A 21,384-nucleotide genomic window follows, 5' to 3' on the forward strand; every position below is an offset into this window, starting at 1 on the left:
CCCATTTTCCCCCATTATTTCCCCATTTATTCCCCATTATTCCCCCATTATCCCCCCATTATTTCCCCCATCATTCCCCATTATTTCCTCCATTATTCCCCCATTATTCCCCCATTATTCCCCCATCATTCCCCATTATTCCCATTATTCCCCCATCATTCCCCATTTCCCCCCCATTATTCCCCCATTATTTCCTCCATTATTCCCCCATTATTCCCCATTATTCCCCATTATTCCCCATTATTCCCCCATTATTCCCCCATTTTTTCCCCCATTATTCCCCATTATTTTCCCCATCATTCCCCCATTATTTCCCCCATCATTCCCCATCATTCCCCCATTATTTCCCCCATCATTCCCCCATCATTCCCCCATTATTTTCCCATCATTCCCCATTATTTCCCCATTATCCCCCATCATTCCCCCATCATTCCCCAATTATTCCCCATTATTTCTCCCATTATTTCCCCATTATTCCCCCATCATTCCCCCATTATTTCCCCCATTTTTCCCCATTATTCCCCATTTTTTCCCCATTTTTTCCCCCATTATTTCCCCCATTATTTCCCCCATTATTTCCCCCATTATTCCCCCATCATTCCCCCATTATTTTCCCCATTATTTCCCCCATTTTTTCCCATTAGTTCCCCCATTTTTCCCCCATTATTTTCCCCATTATTTCCCCCATTATTCTCCCCATTTTTTCCCCCATTTTTTCCCATTTTCCCCCATTTTTTCCCCCATCATTCCCCCATTATTTCCCCCATTATTCCCCATTATTCCCCATTATTTCCCCCCATTATTCCCCCATTATTTCCCCATTATTTCCCCATTTTTCCCCCATTATTCCCCCATTATTCCCCATTATTTTCCCCAATCATTTTCCCATTTTTCCCCCATTATTCCCCCATTATTTCCCATTTGTTCTCCCATTTGTTCTCCCATTTGTTCCCCCATTATGTCCCCATCATTCCCCCATCATTTCCCCAATTATTCCCCATTATCCCCCATCATTTCCCCATTATTTTCCCATTATTTCCCCGTTATTCCCCATCATTCCCCATCAATCCCCCATTTTTCCCCCATTATTCTCCCATTATCCCCCATTTTTCCCCCATTATTTCCCCCATTATTCCCCATTTTTTCCCCATTTTTTCCCCATTTTTTCCCCCATTATTCCCCATTATTTCCCCATTTTTCCCATTTGTTCCCCCATTATGTCCCCATCATTCCCCCATCATTCCCCCATTATTTCCCCAATTATTCCCCATTTTTTCCCCATTATTTTCCCATTAGCCCCCATTATTTCCCCAGTTATTCCCCCATTATTTCCGCATTATTTCCCCCCATTATTCCCCCATTATTTCCCCATTTTTCCCCCATTATTCCCCATTTTTTCCCCATTATTTTCCCATTATTTCCCCCATTATTTCCCCATTATTCCCCATTATTCCCCATTATTTCCCCCATTATTTCCCCAGTTATTCCCCCATTATTTCCGCATTATTTCCCCCCATTATTCCCCCATTATTTCCCCATTTTTCCCCCATTATTCCCCATTTTTTCCCCATTATTTTCCCATTATTTCCCCCATTATTTCCCCATTATTCCCCATTATTTCCCCCATTATTTCCCCAATTATTCCCCATTTTTTTCCCATTATTCCCCCCATTTTTCCCCATTACTCCCCCATCATTCCCCATTATTTCCCCCATTATTTTCCCCCATTATTTTCCCACTATTCCCCCATTATTTCCCCCATTATTTCCCCCATTATTTTCCCCCATCATTCCCCCATTTTTCCCATTATTTCCCCATTATTTCCCCATTTTCCCCCCATTTTTTCCCCATTATTTCCCCATTTTTCCCCCATTTTCCCCCATCATTTTCCCCATTATTTCCCCCCGTACCTGCCCTGCTGCTCTGGGTATTTCTGTTTGCAATACGACTCCAGCGAGGCGTAAACCTTCTCCCGCAGCAGCTCCACCTCCGAGGGGTTCGAGAGCCCCTTGGCGTCTGAAAAACCCCAAAAACCCCAAAATTCACCCCAAAAATCCAACAGGAGATTCCAGAATTACCCAAAATCCAAAAAAACCCCAAAAATTCACCCCAAAACCCCAAATTTTCCCCAAAATCCCCATGAAATTGAATTTTTGAAGGGTTCCAGAGCCCCCTGGTGGCTGAAAAACCCCAAAATCCCCAAAATTCACCCCAAAAATTCAACAGGAGATTCCAGAATTATCCAAAATCCAGAAAAACCCCAAAAATTCACCCCAAAAGCCCCAAATTCCCCTGAAATTCCCCCTAAATTCTGGAGCCCCCTCGTGGCTGAAACACCCAAAAACCCCAAAATTCACCCCAAAAATCCAACAGGAGATTCCAGAATTATCCAAAATCCAAAAAAAAACCCCCAAAAATTCACCCCAAAACCTTTAAATTTTCCCCAAAATCCCAAAATTCACCCCAAAAATCCAACAGGGGATTCCAGAATTATCCAAAATCCAAAAAAACCCCAAAAATTCACCCCAAAACCCCAAATTTTCCCCAAAATCCCCATGAAATTGAATTTTTGAAGGGTTTTGGAGCCCCTTGGTGGCTGAAATACCCCAAAATCCCCAAAATTCACCCCAAAAATCCAACAGGAGATTCCAGAATTACCCAAAATCCAAAAAAACCCCAAAAATTCACCCCAAAACCCCAAATTTCCCCCAAAATCCCCATGAAATTGGATTTTTGAAGGTTTTGGAGCCCCCTGGTGGCTGAAATACCCAAAAATCCCAAAATTCACCCCAAAAGTGATCCCAGATCCCAAAAATATAAAAAACCCCAAAAAAAACCCCCAAAAAATCCCAAGTTCCCATGAAATTGGATTTTTGAAGGGTTCCGGAGCCCCTTGGTGGCTGAAAAACCCCAAAAATCCCAAAATTCACCCCAAAAATCCAACAGGAGATTCCAGAATTATCCAAAATCCAAAAAAAACCCAAAAATTCACCCCAAAAGCCCCAAATTCCCCCAAAATCCCCCCTAAATTCTGGAGCCCCCTGGTGGCTGAAAAACCCAAAAATCCTAAAATTCACCCCAAAAATTCAACAGGAGATTCCAGAATTATCCAAAATCCAAAAAAAACCCCAAAAATTCACCCCAAAACCCCAAATTTTCCCCATGAAATTGAATTTTTGAAGGGTTTTGGAGCCCCCTGGTGGCTGAAATACCCAAAAATCCCAAAATTCACCCCAAAAGTGATCCCAGATCCCAAAAATATAAAAAAAAACCCAAAAAAACCCCCAAAAAATCCCCATGAAATTGGATTTTTGAAGGGTTCGAGAGCCCCTTGGCGGCTGAAAAACCCCAAAATTCCCAAAATTCACCCCAAAAATCCAACAGGGGATTCCAGAATTATCCAAAATCCAAAAAAAACCCCCAAAAATTCACCCCAAAATCCCAAATTTCCCCCAAAATCCCCATGAGAGCCCCTTGGTGGCTGAAACACCCAAAAACCCCAAAATTCACCCCAAAAATCCAACAGGAGATTCCAGAATTATCCAAAATCCAAAAAAAAACCCCAAAATTCCTCCCAAAACCCCAAATTTTCCCCATGAAATTGAATTTTTGAAGGGTTCCAGAGCCCCTTGGTGGCTGAAATACCCAAAATCCCCAAAATTCACCCCAAAAATTCAACTTTTTCCCATTCAAATTTTTCCCATTTTTCCCATTTTTTCCCCTTTTTTCCCATTTTTCCCCCAAATCCTCCCCAAAATCCCCATTTTTTTCCCCAGAATCCCCATTTTTCCTCCCCCAAGCCCCTGAATTCCCCATTTTTTCCCATTTTTTCCCATTTTTCCCCATTTTTTCCCATTTTTCCCCCAAATCCTCCCCAAAATCCCCATTTTTTTCCCCAAAATCCCCATTTTTTTCCCCCAAAATCCCCATTTTTATCCCCAAAATCCCCATTTTTTTCCCCAAAATCCCCATTTTTTTCCCCAACATCCCCATTTTTTCCCCAAAATCCCCATTTTTTTTCCCCAAAATCCCCATTTTTTTCCCCAAAATTTCCCATTTTTTCCCCAAAATCCCCATTTTTCCTCCCCCAAGCCCCTGAATTCCCCATTTTTTCCCATTTTTTCCCATTTTTTCCCCTTTTTCCCCCAAATCCTCCCCAAAATCCCCATTTTTTTCCCCCAAAATCCCCATTTTTTTCCCCAAAAATTTCCCATTTTTCCCCCAAAATCCCCATTTTTCCTCCCCCAAGCCCCATTTTTTCCCATTTTTTCCCATTTTTTCCCATTTTTTCCCATTTTTTCCCATTTTTTCCCATTTTTCCCCACTTTTCCCCCAAAAGGGCACCGGGGTTGAAGAGGATGATGGCCCTGAGGCAGCCGAGCTCCGTCTTGTCCATCCTCATGTCCCTCATCTTGGACACCAGCTCCGTCAGAACCCTGGGAAAACACCCAAAATTGCCCAAATTCCCCAAATCTGAGACAAAAATCCCAAAATTTCCAACGGAAATTCTGCAAAAATTGACAAAAAATCCCAAAAAATTTGAGAAAATCCCACCCAAAACGGCACCAGAAACAGCAAAATGGCAACGGGCCCTAAAAATTCCACCCAAAATCTCAACAAAAAAATCCCAAAAATCCCCCCCAAATTCCTGAAATTCCCAGCCAAAATTCCTGAAATTCCCACCCAAAAAATCCCAACAAAAATTCGCAAAAATTCCTAAAAATCCCAACCAAAATTCACAAAACTCCTTAAAAATGCCACCCAAAATTCCCACCCAAAAATTCCCACCCAAAATTCCCCAAAATCTCAACAAAAAAATTCCCACCCAAAATTCCTAAAGAATCCCAACAAAAATTCCCCCCAAAAAATCCCAACAGAAATTCCCAAAAATTCCTAAAAAATCCCAACCAAAATTGACAAAAATCCTTCAAAATCCCACCCAAAATCCCACCAAAATTCCCAAAAATTTCAACAAAATGTTCCCAAAATTCCCACCCAAAATTGCCCAAATTCCCCAAATCCGAGACCAAAATCCCAAAATTTCCAACGGAAATTCTGCAAAAATTGACAAAAAATCCCAAAAAATGGAGAAAATCCCACCCAAAACGGCACCAGAAACAGCAAAAAGTGGCAACGGGCCCTAAAAATTCCCACCCAAAATTGCCCAAAATCTCAACAAAAAAATCCCAAAAATCCCCCCCAAAATTCCTGAAATTCCTACCCAAAAAATCCCAACAAAAATTCGCAAAAATTCCTAAAAATCCCAACCAAAATTCCCAAAAATCCTTAAAAATCCCACCCCAAATCCCCCCAAAATTCCCAAAAATCTCAAGATAAAGTTCCCATAATTCCCCAAAAATCCCACCCAAAAATCTCACCCGAAATTCCTGAAATTCCCACCCAAAATTGCCCAAAATCTCAACAAAAAATTCCCCAAAATTCCCCAAAAATCCAACCCAAAATTCCCCAAAAATCCCAACACAAATTCCCAAAAATTCCCGAAAAACCCAACAAAAATTCCCAAAAATTCCTAAAAAATCCCAACCCAAATTCACAAAAATCCCACCCAAAATCCCACCCAAAATCCCACCAAAATTCCCAAAAATCTCAACAAAATGTTCCCAAAATTCCACCCAGAATTCCCAAAATTCCCACCCAAAATTGCCCAAAATCTCAACAAAAATTCCCCAAAATTCCACCCAAAATTCCCACAAAATCCCAACAAAAAGTTCCCAAAATTCCCCAAAAATCCAACCCAAAATTCCCAAAAAATCCCAACAAAAATTCCCCAAAATTGCTCAAAAATCCCACCCGAAATTCCGCCCAGAATTCCCAAAAATTCCACCCAAAATTCCCCAAATTCCCAAAAAATCCCAACAGAAATTCCCAAAAATTCCTAAAAAATCCCAACCAAAATTGACAAAAATCCTTCAAAATCCCACCCAAAATCCCACAAAAAATTCCCAAAAATCTCAACAAAATGTTCCCAAAATCCCACCCAAAATTCCCAAAAAAACCCAACAAGCCCCTGGAAGCCCCTGGAAGGTCCTGGAAGGTTCCGGAAGCCCCTGGAAGGTTCCAGGAAGCCCCGGGAAGCCCCTGGAAGGTCCTGGAAGGTTCCAGAAGACCCTGGAAGGTTCCTGAACCCCCTGGAAGGTCCCGGAAGGCTGTGGAAGGTTCCAGGAAGGTCCAGGAAGCCCCTGGAAGAGTTCGGGAATGCCCTGGAAGGTCCTGGAAGGTTCCAGAAGCCCCTGGAAGCCCCAGGAAAGTTCAGGAAGGCCCCAGAAGCTCTTGGAAGGCCCTGGAAGGTCCCTGAACCCCCTGAAAGGTTCCAGAAGGCCTCAGAAGGTCCCGGAAGCCCCTGGAAGGCCCAGAAAGGTCCCAGAAACCCTTGGAAGGTTCTGGAAGGCCCTGGAAGGTCCCAGAACCCCCTGAAAGGTTCCAGAAGATTCTGGAATCCCCTGGAAGGTTCCAGGAAAGTCCCAGAAGGCCCTAGAAGGCCTTGGAAGGTTCCAGAAAGGTCCCAGAATCCCCTGGAAGTTCCCGGAAGGTTCCGGAAGGGCCCTGAAAGGTTCCAGAAGGTTCCTGAAAGCCCTCGGAAGGTTCCGGAAGGCCCTGGAAGGTCCCAGAACCCCCTGAAAGGTTCCAGAAGATTCTGGAATCCCCTGGAAGGTTCCAGGAAGGTCCCAGAAGGCCCCAGCAGGCCCCAGAAGGTTCCGGAAGGTCCCAGAAGCACCTGGAAGGCCCTGGAAGGTTCCAGAAAGGTCCCAGAATCCCCTGGAAGTTCCCGGAAGGTTCCGGAAGGGCCCTGAAAGGTTCCGGAAGGTTCCGGAAGGCCCTGGAAGGTTCCAGGAAGGTCCCAGCAGGCCCCAGAAGGTTCCGGAAGATCCCAGAAGCCCCTGGAAGGTTCCAGGAAGGTTCCAGGAAGGTCCCAGAATCCCCTGGAAGTTCCCAGCAGGCCCCAGCAGGCCCCAGAAGGTTCTGGAAGGTCCCAGAACCCCCTGAAAGGTTCCAGAAGATTCTGGAATCCCCTGAAAGGTTCCAGGAAGGCCCCAGCAGGCCCCAGCAGGCCCCAGAAGCCCCTGAAAGGTTCCAGGAAGGCCCCAGCAGGCCCCAGAAGGTCCCAGAAGCCCCTGAAAGGTTCCAGGAAGGCCCCAGAAGGCCCCAGCAGGCCCCAGAAGCCCCTGGAAGGCCCTGAAAGGTTCCGGAAGGTCCCAGAAGCCCTAGGAAGGTTCTGGAAGGTTCTGGAAGGTTCCTGAAAGCCCTAGGAAGGTTCTGGAAGGTTCCAGAAGGTTCTGGAAGTGCCCGGAAGGTTCCGGAATCCCAGACCTGTCGAAGATGGCGCCGACGCCGGCGCTGTGGGCGCTGTTCCTGTGCACGTGCAGCCCCGTGGCCAAGAGGATCCCGTCCTTGACAGCGATGGAGCGGTGGGAGAAGGACGCGATCAGCAGCTCGTTCCAGCCTGGAATGGGGCAAAATTCGGGGATTTTGGGATTTTCAGGGGAAAAAATGAAAATTCTGGGAGAAAACTCCAAAATCCTGGAAAAAACCCAGGGAAAATCGGACGAAAAACAACCAAATTTGAGCAAAAAATCGGAATTTTTGGGATGGGAGAGAGAGGATCAGCAGCTCCTTCCAGCCTGGAGGGACCCAAAATTTGGGGTTTTTTGGGATTTTGGGAAAAAATGAAAATTCTGGGAGAAATCCCCAAAATCCTGGAAAAAACCTCAGGGAAAATTGGACAAAAAACACCCAAATGAGAGGGAAAATGGGAATTTTTGGGGATTTTGGGGAAAGATCAGCAGCTCCTGCCAGGCTGGAGGGACCCAAAATTTGGGGATTTTGGGATTTTCGGGGGAAAAAATGAAAATTCTGGGAGAAAACCCCAAAATCCTGCAAAAAACCCAGGGAAAAATGGACAAAAAACACCCAAATGAGAGGGAAAAATGTGAATTTTTGGGGATTTTGGGAGAAGATCAGCAGCGTGTTCCAGGCTGGAATGGGGCAAAATTCACAGAAATTGGGGAATTGGGGAAAAAAAATGAAAATTCCAGCAAAAAAAGCCCAAAATCCTGGAAAAAACCCAGGGAAAATTGGACAAAAAACACCCAAATTTGAGCAAAAAATCTGAATTTTTGGGATGGGAGAACAACGCGATCAGCAGCTCCTTCCAGCCTGGAACGGGGCCAAATTCGGGGATTTTGGGATTTTCGGGGGAAAAAATGAAAATTCTGGGAGAAATCCCCAAAATCCTGCAAGAAACCCCGTGAAAATTGGACAAAAAACACCCAAATGAGAGGGAAAATCTGAATTTTTGGGGATTTTGGGGGAAAAAAAATCTCAAAATCCCATTAAAAACCCCCAAATCCCAGAGAAAATCCATTGAATTTAAGGGAGAAAACCCAAATTTGAGGGGAAAAATGTGAATTTTTGGGGTGGGAGAGAGAGGATGAGCAGCTCCTGCCAGGCTGGAAGGACCCAAAATTTGGGGATTTTGGGATTTTGGGGAAAAATGAAAATTCTGGGAGAAATCCCCAAAATCCTGCAAAAAACTCCACGAAAATTGGACAAAAACCACCCAAATGAGAGGGAAAATGGGAATTTTTGGGGATTTTGGGAAAAGATCAGCAGTGCGTTCCAGGCTGGAATGGGCCAAAATTCACAGAAATTGGGGAATTTGGGGGAAAAAATCAAAATTCTGGGAGAAAACCCCAAAATCCTGCAAAAAACCCAGGGAAAATCGGACAAAAACCACCCAAATGAGAGGGAAAAATCTGAATTTTTGGGGATTTTGGGGGAAAAAAATCTGAAAATCCCATTAAAAACCCAAAAATCCCAGAGAAAATCCATTGAATTTAAGGGAAAAAACCCAAATTTGAGGGGAAAAATCCGAATTTTTGGGGTGGGAGAGAGCAGAGGATGAGCAGCTCCTTCCAGCCTGGAATTCCCAAAATTTGGGGTTTTTTGGGATTTTGGGGAAAAAATGAAAATTCTGGGAGAAACCCCCAAAATCCTGCAAAAAACCCAGGGAAATCGGACAAAAACCACCCAAATGAGAGGGAAAATGGGAATTTTTGGGGATTTTGGGAAAAGATCAGCAGCTCCTGCCAGGCTGGAATGGGGAAAAATTTGGGGATTTTGGGATTTTGGGGGGGAAAAAATCAAAATTCAGGGAGAAAACCCCAAAATCCTGCAAAAAACCCAGGGAAAATCGGACAAAAACCACCCAAATGAGAGGGAAAAATCTGAATTTTTGGGGATTTTGGGGGAAAAAAATCTGAAAATCCCATTAAAAACCCAAAAATCCCAGAGAAAATCCATTGAATTTAAGGGAAAAAACCCAAATTTGAGGGGAAAAATCCGAATTTTTGGGGTGGGAGAGAGCAGAGGATGAGCAGCTCCTTCCAGCCTGGAATTCCCAAAATTTGGGGTTTTTTGGGATTTTGGGGAAAAAATGAAAATTCTGGGAGAAACCCCCAAAATCCTGCAAAAAACCCAGGGAAATCGGACAAAAACCACCCAAATGAGAGGGAAAATGGGAATTTTTGGGGATTTTGGGAAAAGATCAGCAGCTCCTGCCAGGCTGGAATGGGGAAAAATTTGGGGATTTTGGGATTTTGGGGGGGAAAAAATCAAAATTCAGGGAGAAAACCCCAAAATCCTGCAAAAAACCCAGGGAAAATCGGACAAAAACCACCCAAATGAGAGGGAAAAATGTGAATTTTTGGGGATTTTGGGAGAAGATCAGCAGCGTGTTCCAGGCTGGAATGGGGCAAAATTCACAGAAATTGGGGAATTGGGGAAAAAAAATGAAAATTCCAGCAAAAAAAGCCCAAAATCCTGGAAAAAACCCAGGGAAAATTGGACAAAAAACACCCAAATTTGAGCAAAAAATCTGAATTTTTGGGATGGGAGAACAACGCGATCAGCAGCTCCTTCCAGCCTGGAACGGGGCCAAATTCGGGGATTTTGGGATTTTCGGGGGAAAAAATGAAAATTCTGGGAGAAATCCCCAAAATCCTGCAAGAAACCCCGTGAAAATTGGACAAAAAACACCCAAATGAGAGGGAAAATCTGAATTTTTGGGGATTTTGGGGGAAAAAAAATCTCAAAATCCCATTAAAAACCCCCAAATCCCAGAGAAAATCCATTGAATTTAAGGGAGAAAACCCAAATTTGAGCAAAAAATCTGAATTTTTGGGGTGGGAGAGAGAGGATGAGCAGCTCCTGCCAGGCTGGAAGGACCCAAAATTTGGGGTTTTTTGGGATTTTGGGGAAAAATGAAAATTCTGGGAGAAATCCCCAAAATCCTGCAAAAAACTCCACGAAAATTGGACAAAAACCACCCAAATGAGAGGGAAAATGGGAATTTTTGGGGATTTTGGGAAAAGATCAGCAGTGCGTTCCAGGCTGGAATGGGCCAAAATTCACAGAAATTGGGGAATTTGGGGGAAAAAATCAAAATTCTGGGAGAAAACCCCAAAATCCTGGAAAAAACCCAGGGAAAATCGGAGGAAAAACACCCAAATGAGAGGGAAAAATGGGAATTTTTGGGGATTTTGGGGGAAAAAAATCTGAAAATCCCATAAAAAACCCCAAAATCCCAGAGAAAATCCATTGAATTTAAGGGAGAAAACCCAAATTTGAGGGAAAATTGGAATTTTTGGGGTGGGAGAGAGAGGATGAGCAGCTCCTTCCAGCCTGGAATTCCCAAAATTCACAGAAATTGGAGTTTTTTGGGATTTTGTGGAAAAAAATCAAAATTCTGGGAGAAAACCCCAAAATCCTGGAAAAAACCCAGGGAAAATTGGACAAAAAACACCCCAATGAGAGGGAAAATGGGAATTTTTGGGGATTTTGGGAAAAGATCAGCAGCTCCTGCCAGGCTGGAATGGGGAAAAATTTGGGGATTTTGGGATTTTGGGGGGGAAAAAATCAAAATTCAGGGAGAAAACCCCAAAATCCTGCAAAAAACCCAGGGAAAATCGGACAAAAACCACCCAAATGAGAGGGAAAAATCGGAATTTTTGGGGATTTTGGGGGAAAAAAATCTGAAAATCCCATTAAAAACCCAAAAATCCCAGAGAAAATCCATTGAATTTAAGGGAAAAAACCCAAATTTGAGGGGAAAAATCCGAATTTTTGGGGTGGGAGAGAGCAGAGGATGAGCAGCTCCTTCCAGCCTGGAATTCCCAAAATTTGGGGTTTTTTGGGATTTTGGGGAAAAAATGAAAATTCTGGGAGAAAACCCCAAAATCCTGCAAAAAACCCAGGGAAATTGGACAAAAACCACCCAAATGAGAGGGAAAATGGGAATTTTTGGGGATTTTGGGGAAAGATCAGCAGCTCGTTCCAGGCTAAAATTCTGGGATTTTGGGAAATTTGGGGATTTTGGGGAAAAAAATCTGAAAATCCCATTAAAAACCCCAAAATCCCTGAGAAAATCCATTGAATTTAAGGGGAAAAAACCTAAATTTGAGCAAAAAATCGGAATTTTTGGGGTGGGAGAGAGCAGAGGATGAGCAGCTCCTGCCAGGCTGGAAGGACCCAAAATTTGGGGTTTTTGCTTGTCTGAAAACAAATCCTCCTCAAAAACCAAGAGCCTCCCCCAGCAGGAGATGGGGCGAGCCGAGGGGGAAGGAGCGGCCCAATCCTAAGAGAAAGGGACGGGGTCGGAGCCTGCTGGATCGGCGGAAGAAATGCGGCGCTCAATATGAGCGATCAGCAAGTCTCCAACTTTATTGATAGTCGCACATATTTATATTGGTGTTAATGTGGCTTATACATATTGCAAAGCTGAGCTCATTATTGGTTAATTACTTCTCGGCCAACCACGCCTACTTCTGTATTCTTATGGTTGTTTTGTTACTACTTCTACATTCTTGTGGTTATTCTGCTGAAACTATCCTCATATTTTTGGCAAGAGATCCTCTCCTCTATCCAGTTGTTGCACCGAGGGCACAATGTCCTTGTCAGTGGTTGGACACTGACTGGTGAATCCTAGACTTGCCTCCTTCTAACTCAACCAACTCAACCATCGAGTATCCAGTCAGTCGACTTCCGGACCCGAGTCAGACTCGAGCTGGGATCGAGTGGTTTGACGACTCCGACTCCGACAAAGGGGAAGCGAGGGAATACAAGATCAGTAATCACAACGCTCCTGCTTGGGTCAAGGGGAAGTTAGGAAAGGAACGAACCCCGCTCACAGACTGGAGGAGAACAAAAATAGCATGCGCCAATTGGGCCCCATCAGCCACGCCGGCGTTCCCGGTCCGAGCGGGAGGGCAGGGCGGAAACCAGAGAACCCACGCGCCGGTAAACCCCAAGGATGTGCAAACAATTGTTAAAGCAGTCGTGGACAGAGGGATTAATTCAGCTATGGTTTCCACCCTCATTGGTAGCGTTTTTGGAGGAGATGACACGCTCCCGTTTGACATCAACCAAACCTGCAGATTAACCAAACCAGTGTCGTGGTTTAGGGCAAATTTGGAGGAGAATTTCCAGATTAGGGCCCCTCCAGAAAGCAAACCCACACGGCCTCTCCCCACAACCGGTTTGGGAAAAATTCCTTGGAGAGGAGTGGAAAGAACCTGTTTATTTAACAGGCACAGCACCTCCAGCACACAGAATGAACAATACCGGATGGCACCGCTCTGAAAAAGATGACAAATTCAGAAAGTCTCTCTCTCAGGGGTGGTCACTTTGTTCTCAGTCCCTCCGGCGCTGGGGCAGCTGCTGCAGGCCACAAGGTGCAGACTCTCAGTGTTCCCAGGTCCCAGTCCGGAGCAGGCTCAAAATGGTCAGGAAAAGGAAAGGAGAAACAGTCCAGGAAGAAATTGGACAGTTTAGCTAAACTAGCTAATGAGCAAAAGCAAGCAGAAGCGAAGCAAGCAAGAGCGAGAGAGAGCAAAGTGAAAAGCCAAAAGCAGAAAAAGCAAAAGCTGCAGTCTCTGTGTCCCGCCAGGCTGATAAGAAAACCAAAACAAAACTTTCCCTCTTCAGAGCCGGTCTTAAAGGCCCAGAACATAATATCCAGCATTAACAGAACACGTGGATGGGGATACAAGCATCATAACGTCACCCTGGGACATTTTACGGTCATTACCGCCCGGGTCTGGCATCGCGGGCGTGATCGGGCGCGTCACAAAAGAAGAACATGCAGCCCCGATCCAGGCAGCTGCTCACACTGCAGTAACCAGTGTGATATAGCATGCTTTGAGTGTGGCCAGCCCACGTTGGAATGAGCTGCCCCCAGCCAGGGCATCCACCAACAGCCGCTCCCCCGTGCCAGACGAGACCACGGGGGCCACGCTGGGCGTGTGGCAAAAAGGGACATTTCACCAAAGAGCGCAGATCTAAACATCAGGGAAACGGGAAGGGGAGTGTTAAATATTAAACCCCGAATGTTTCGGGGTGTGTCCTGCCTGGCTTCGTCTGGCCTCGCTGCTGGACCAAAGGCGGCAGCTGTGGCGTTTTTCACCCCAGAGATGCCTTTGGCTGGCTGGGTGCTGCAGCTGGGCGCTCGGAACAAGTCCAGGCAAAATAGGAACTCAGTTTACCTTTGGTAGAAAAGGTTCAGACAGTGAAGAGAAAAGGAAAAGGTTCAGATGACAGTGAAGAGAAAAGGAGCGGGTTCTGCCGTGGAGCTTAGATCCAGAGTTTATTGTAGCATGGTAGATTTCTGAATGTGGTAACAGCTCCAGACAGGCAGACAGAGACCGAACCACGGCAGAGACCCCGGCCGCATGGTCTCGTGTCCTTTTAAGCCCTGGGGACAGCGGGAGGGGAGGGACAGGTGAGGCACCAACCAGGTGTGGTCAGGGGATGTGGACGCCAGGACAAACCAATGAGCCCAGGCCTGGGGGGCATCTGCCAATCACACGACGCCTTGCTGGAAGGTGCCAGGCAGGAGGGCACGGGGGAGGGGGGGAAAGGTTGGCACACCTGAGGGGGATGGCATAGGTGAGACAGGAAATGGCGACACACTGCAACAGGGGAGGGGGCTGTGCCCGGGCTGCTCACAGCTCCCTCCCACCTGGGACATGAAACGGCCCAGTTGTGCCAGTTCTCAATGGGGCGCGGAGCTCCCGCACCTATAGTAGAGGAAATGTATTTGAATTTCTGTCTAGAGGCTTGGCCCCAGAGGTCCCGGTTGCCCTTGATGGGCTGCAGCTGCCATGTCCTTAATTGGGCTGCAGCTGTGACCATTGACGAGAATTGGGATAAAAGGGGGCGGGTCAGCCAGTCAGGAGAGCCTTGGAGGAGCCCTGACCTGGGAGAGAACAGCGTGCAGAAGAAAGCGTCTGCGCTGTGAAGATCTGCAGCCATGAGAACACGCCGGGGAGGTGGGGACTTTAGAGATCTGATAACAGCAGCAGTATGGGACTCTAGAAATAAAACAGCAACACGCACCCACTGCCCCCTCCAATGACCAGTTCAGCAACTCAACCAACGGCCCAGCCAAACCCATCGACACCCCAGGAATGCCAGGAACGGCTCCCTGGGGGCGAGGCCCCTGCGTGGCCCTGGCCATGAAGGCGTGGGGGCGGGACCCCTGGGTGGCCTTTGCCGTGGAGGTGGGCAGGCACCGGCTGATAGCGAGGGCAGTTTGCCGTCTCCATAACAACCCTGACGGCTCTGCTGTCTGCCTCCCCGTTTGGGTCAATACGGGATCAGACGTTACCATCATCCCCAGCGTACGCTGGCCTTCACAGTGGAAGCTGGGAGAAGCCCCCATGGTGGGCAGGGCTGGGGGGCTGTCCCGGGCCTGAAAAAGCACCCAACCGGTAGCGATAACGCTCTGCACCGAAAGAGGACCGGGGAGAACTATCACCCTTTCCCCATAATGTCATGTCAGGATGCCCACCCTTGCTGGAGAGGGATGCCCTAGCCCTGCTGGATGTCAGGATGATAAATTTATGCTAAGGACCACTGCTGCATACCCGCTGCTACCCATCAAACTCACATGGAAATCAGCAGACCCAGTGTGGGTGGAGCAGTGGCCCTTGCCAAAGCCTCGAATGATTGCCCTTCTTGAGCAAATGGGCCGTGAGCTACAGCGGAACCACGTAGAGCCCTCCGCAAGCCCGTGGAACGTCCCAATCTTTGTGATACCCAAACGATCCGGTGAGGGCTTCCGCCTCCTGCACGGCCTGCGAGAGGCGAACAAAAGAATTCAACCAATGGGTCCCGTACAAACTTTGCTGCCCGTGAACTCGGTGATGCCAAGAACAGCCCTGTGCAGTGCTCGACATCAAAGACTGCTTCTTTTCCACTCCCCTGCACGATGAAGACAAAGAGCGGTTTGCCTTTTCTGTCACCTTCCCGAGCAGCCAGCGGCCCAACCTGCGCTTCCAGTGGAGAGTTTGCCCCAGGGAACGGTCAACTCCCCAACCATTTGTCAAATCACGGTGTGTCGGGTCCGGCTGTCTGTCTCTGCCCGGACATGGGTAGTGTGGTTCTTGGGTGGCACGCGTTTCAAAGGACGAGTCTGGACTCTTCAGCCTTTCGATCTTCAGATTGTTTATTGTTTCTTATCTACAAAATTTTCTGTCTGCCCAACAGAGGTCTGATCTGCAAGGCAGCCACGGGCACTCTGACCACCCACGGGGCGGTCATGTCTTTTTATACTAAAATCTACGTACATGATATTTACCTTTATTTTCCAATACTTTTCACCCGTGTTGGCAAGTGCACCTTCACCATAAACCAATCTCCAAGTGCCAACATCACCACAGGAGATGGAAGACAAGAAGAAGAAAGAAGAAGGATGAGACACGCCCTGAACCCTCCATCTTGTCTCCATAACCCCCCTGTACCAAAAACCTTAAAGTTTATATTTCACCCTATAAATGTGTCCCTTTTACACCCTTCACTCTAAAGTGATTCTCATGTCCTCAAACTGCTGTCACTTCTGTGGATGGATCAAAATCAAGCCACCAAGCACTCTCGGCAACATTCCAGGGTTTCCGAGACCCCCAAGGGTTCTCCTGGCATCTCTGGACATCGGGAACGATGTGCTGAGTTCCCACAACAGTGGACCGAGCACTAGCGCCAGCCCGGCAGAACGATCTGACCGTGACCACCATTCAGTACATGGATGACATCCCGATCATGACTCTACTTCGAGCCAGGTAGACCAGCTAGTGTCGACAGTCTTGGAGACCTTGAAAATAAATGGGTTCAGAATCGCGAGTGCAAAAATAAAAAGGGACCGTGCGTCACCTTTTTGGGAGTGGGAATCTCGAACTCCTATATAACCCCTCCCCAAATAAAAATTCAATGAGACATCAAGGCACTCCATGGCATGCAGCAGCTGGTGGGATCCCTACAATGGCTCCGCAGCATCGTCCTGATCCCTCCCGAGGTCATGGACCCCCCAAACGACCTCCTGAGAGGGAGAAACCCATGGGAGCGGAAAACTCTGACACCGAAGCGATGAGCTCGCTCAGTTTTATCGAACATCAGATGCCGGTGATCACGCTCACCAGATGGGAGTCAGGAGCACCGATTGACCTGTATGTCCACTTCACAAAGAAAGGGGAGTAGGAGCCCTAGCCCAAGGGCTCCCGACAAAGCCCAACCATGCAATGGGTGGTGTTGGGAAAACCATCACACGTAGGAGCCCTAGCCCAAGGGCTCCTGACAAAGCCCAACCAATACAATGGGTGGTGTTGGGAAAACCATCACACGTTCACACATAGGAGCGCTAGCCCAAGGGCTCCTGACAAAGCCCAACTGATACAATGGGTGGTGTTGGGAAAACCATCACACGTAGGAGCGCTAGCCCAAGGGCTCCTGACAAAGCCCAACTGATACAAGGGGTGGTGTTGGGAAAACCATCACACGTTCACACATAGGAGCGCTAGCCCAAGGGCTCCTGACAAAGCCCAACTGATACAATGGGTGGTGTTGGGAAAACCATCACACGTAGGAGCGCTAGCCCAAGGGCTCCTGACAAAGCCCAACTGATACAATGGGTGGTGTTGGGAAAACCATCACACGTAGGAGCGCTAGCCCAAGGGCTCCCAACAAAGCCCAACAATACAATGGGTACTCTTAGGAAAACCATCACGCGTAGGAGCCCTAGCCCAAGGGCTCCCGACAAAGCCCAACCATACAATGGGTGGTGTTGGGAAAACCATCACACGTAGGAGCCCTAGCCCAAGGGCTCCCAACAAAGCCCAACAATACAATGGGTACTCTTAGGAAAACCATCACACGTAGGAGCGCTAGCCCAAGGCCCCCCGACAAAGCCCAACCATAAAATGGGTGGTGTTGGGAAAACCATCACACATAGGAGCGCTAGCCCAAGGGCTCCCCACAAAGCCCAACCATAAAATGGGTGGTGTTGGGAAAACCATCACACGTAGGAGCGCTAGCCCAAGGGCTCCCGACAAAGCCCAACCATACAATGGGTGGTGTTGGGAAAACCATCACACGTAGGAGCACTAGCCCAAGGGCTCCTGACAAAGCCCAACCAATACAATGGGTGGTGTTGGGAAAACCATCACGCGCTTTTTCCCCAGGAGTTGAGTGCTTTAGCACCCTTACCATGAAAAGCAGGAAACTCGCCCTAAGGCATTTGGGCATCGAACCCGCCAGGATATATCTGCCCATCCGCACGCAGCTTTCCGCGCAGTCAGCGCCGATATCAGAGCATCCAGCCATAGCCCTCGCTGGGTTTGGAGGAGAGATTCGCTACGCAGCAAAACCCGCTTGGACTCGGCTGCTCGCGATTGATCTCCCGCCAAAAATAACGTATTGGCCGCGAGCAGGACCCACGGCCTTCACAGACGCATCTTGGCCAACCTCCACCGCAGCAGCGGGATGGCAGTCAGGAGAGCAGTGGCAGTGCATCAAAACACCGACCCCACGCTTCCAGTCCAGCAGCTCGAATGCCAGTGGCAATGCATCAAAACAACCAATCCTATGCTTCCAGTCCAGCAGCTCGAATGCCAGTGGCAGTGCATCAAAACAACCAATCCTGTGCTTTCAGTCCAGCAGCTCGAATGCCAGGGGCAGTGCATCAAACACCGACCCCACGCTTCCAGTCCAGCAGCTCGAATGCCAGTGGCAATGCATCAAACACCGACTCCACACCTCCAGTCCAGCAGCTCGAATGCCAGTGGAAATGCATCAAACACCGACCCCACGCTTCCAGTCCAGCAGCTCGAATGCCAGGGGCAATGCATCAAACACCGACCCCACGCTTCCAGTCCAGCAGCTCGAATGCCAGTGGCAGTGCATCAAAACAACCAATCCTATGCTTTCAGTCCAGCAGCTCGAATGCCAGGGGCAGTGCATCAAAACAACCAATCCTACACTTTCAGTCCAGCAGCTCGAATGCCAGGGGCAATGCATCAAACACCGACCCCACGCTTTCAGTCCAGCAGCTCGAATGCCAGTGGAAATGCATCAAACACCGACCCCACGCTTTCAGTCCAGCAGCTCGAATGCCAGTGGCAGTGCATCAAAACAACCAATCCTATGCTTTCAGTCCAGCAGCTCGAATGCCAGGGGCAGTGCATCAAAACAACCAATCCTACACTTTCAGTCCAGCAGCTCGAATGCCAGGGGCAATGCATCAAACACCGACCCCACGCTTTCAGTCCAGCAGCTCGAATGCCAGGGGCAGTGCATCAAAACAACCAATCCTACACTTTCAGTCCAGCAGCTCGAATGCCAGGGGCAATGCATCAAACACCGACCCCACGCTTTCAGTCCAGCAGCTCGAATGCCAGGGGCAGTGCATCAAACACCGACCCTACACTTTCAGTCCAGCAGCTCGAATGCCAGTGGAAATGCATCAAACACCGACCCCACGCTTTCAGTCCAGCAGCTCGAAGCAGCCGCCGTGGCCCTAGCTTGTGGGCTGTTCCCAGAAGAGCACCTCAGCGTCGTAACCAACTCTGTGTTTGTGGCTAAACTCTGCCTTAGCCATGGCTGGACCTGGCGTGGCAGTGTCCACGGTGGCGATGATGCTGGAAGAGGCGCTTTTTTCGCAAAAAGGCACCGTGTCTATCATCCACGTTAACTGTGGAGAGCTTTGTGGACAGCTGGCCAGCTGAGAAAGGTCACGTCGACATAATAGCGTTGGTTGAGTTAGAAGGAGGCAAGTCTAGGATTCAGCAGTCAGTGTCCAACCACTGACAAGGACATTGTGCCCTTGGTGCAACAACAGGATAGAGGAGAGGATCTCATGCCAGGAATATGAGGATAGTTTCATCAGAATAACCACAAGAATGTAGAAGCAGTAACAAAACAACCATAAGAATACAGAAGTAGGCGTGGTTGACCAAGAAGTAATTAACCAATAATGAGCTCAGCTTTGCAATATGTATAAGCCACATTAACACCAATATAAATATGTGTGACTATCAATAAAGTTGGAGATTTGCTGATTGCTCATATTGAGCGCCGCATTTCTCCCGCCGATCCAGCCGTTAACAGCCATAATCCAGTTAAGGGATTCTCTCAAATCAGCAGCGGTGACAAGGCAGACGCTGCCCCGAGAGGGCTGTGGGCGCTGAGAGGTGCCCGTCAACCACACGAGTCCCTTCATCGTAGGGGAGCTAAAGCACTCGCGAAAAAACGCGGGATTTGGGCCGCTGGCGTGAAACACGTCACCATCGCCACTGCCAGAAATCACCGCTGTGCGCCAGCAGAGTCAACCCCAGAGGCCTCAAAGCCGCAGAGATACGGCAAACAGACTTTGGATAAAACAGACTTTTATCTAAATAAAACACGACGTATTATGTCGACGTGTCAGCTGCTAAGGGCCCGAGCGTCACAGAGTCACAGAATCACAGAGTCACAGTCACAGAGTCACAGAGTCACAGAGTCACATAATCACAGTCACAGAGTCACGGAGTCACAGAGTCACAGAGTCACAGAATCACAGTCACAGAGTCACGGAGTCACAGAGTCACAGAATCACAGAATCACAGAGTCACAGAATCACAGAATCACAGAGTCACAGAGTCACAGAGTCACAGAGTCACAGAATCACAGAGTCACAGAATCACAGAATCACAGAGTCACAGAGTCACAGAGTCACAGAATCACAGAATCACAGTCACGGAGTCACAGAGTCACAGAGTCACAGTCACAGAGTCACAGAATCACAGAATCACAGTCACAGAATAACAGTCACAGAGTCACAGAATCACAGAATCACAGAGTCACAGTCACAGAATCACAGAGTCACATAATCACAGAGTCACAGAATTTCTAGGTTGGAAGAGCCCTTCAAGATCATCGAGTCCAACCCATGTTCAAGCACCTCTGCTAGATCATGGCACCCAGTGCCACGTCCAGTCTTTTTTTAAGCACATCGAGGGATGGTGACTCCACCGCCTCCCTGGGTAGATGATTCCAGTATTTGGCCACTCTTTCTGTGAAAAACTTCCTCCTCAATTCCAGCCTGTCTCTCCCTTGGCGCAACTCGAGACTGCATCCTCTTGTTCTGTCTATTGTTTCCTGGAGAAAGAGACCGACCCCAGCTCAGCACAGCCACCCTTGAGGACGCTGAGGAGCGTGATGAGGTCACCTCTGAGCCTCCTTTCCTCCAGGCTGAGCAGCCCCAGCTCCCTCGGTCGTTCCTCACAGGGTTTGTGTCCAAGCCCCTCACCAACCTCATCGCTCTCCTCTGGACACTCTCAAGCCTCTCAATGTCCCTCCTGAACCGAGGGCCCAGAACTGGGCACAGCACTCAGGGTGTGCCCTCACCAGTGCCCAGCACAGGGGCACAATAAGCTCCCTGCTCCTGCTGCCCACACCACTCCTGATCCAGGCCGGGAGCCCTTGGCCTTCTTGGCCACCTGGGCACGCTGCTGGCTCATGCTCAGCCGGCTGTAAACCAGCACCTCCAGGTCCCTTTGTGCCTGGGCCCTGTCCAGCCACGCCGTCCCCAGCCTGTGACCGTGGCCACAGGGGTTTTGAGGATGAAGAAGAGACGAGAATGTTGACTCCATGGTCAGAAGGCTTGATTTATTATTTTATGATATATGTTACATTAAGACTATACTAAAAAGAAATAGTAAGGAAAAGGTTTCTTCAGAAGCTAGCTAAGCTAAGAATAGACAAGAATGAATAACAAAGATCTGTGTCTCAGACAGAGAGCAAGAGCCAGCTCTGCCATGAGTGGTCAGGAAATCCAAACACCCACAGGAGACCAATCACGGCTCTGCCTGTTGCATTCCACAGCAGCAGATAACCACTGTTTACTTTTGGTTGCTGAAACTGCAGCTTCTCACAAGGAAAAACCCTAAGGGAGGATTTTTCATGGAAGATGTCTGCGACAGTGGGCAATAATCAGGGGGCTGAATCAGCCCAGGAACTCTCTCAGTGATATTTTGTACCCGGGCCCCAGGGAGGCAACAG

The 21,384-nt window shown here is 48.1% G+C and overlaps 1 protein-coding gene across 1 annotated transcript; it reads right to left on the reverse strand.

Annotated features, from left to right (window-relative positions):
• Window positions 1–1,910: 1,910 nt before the first annotated feature.
• Window positions 1,911–7,544, reverse strand: LOC118701327 (retinoic acid receptor RXR-beta-like; the record flags this gene model as incomplete). The annotated part of the gene is made up of 3 exons (XM_036405963.2): window positions 1,911–2,016; window positions 4,345–4,436; window positions 7,330–7,544. Coding segments are annotated over 3 exons (413 nt in total), but the record flags the coding sequence as incomplete, so codon positions are not given.
• Between the last annotated feature and the right edge of the window lie 13,840 nt (window positions 7,545–21,384).

The sequence above is a fragment of the Molothrus ater genome, unplaced genomic scaffold (genome assembly GCF_012460135.2).
Source record: "Molothrus ater isolate BHLD 08-10-18 breed brown headed cowbird unplaced genomic scaffold, BPBGC_Mater_1.1 matUn_MA240, whole genome shotgun sequence".
Taxonomy (NCBI): domain Eukaryota; kingdom Metazoa; phylum Chordata; class Aves; order Passeriformes; family Icteridae; genus Molothrus; species Molothrus ater.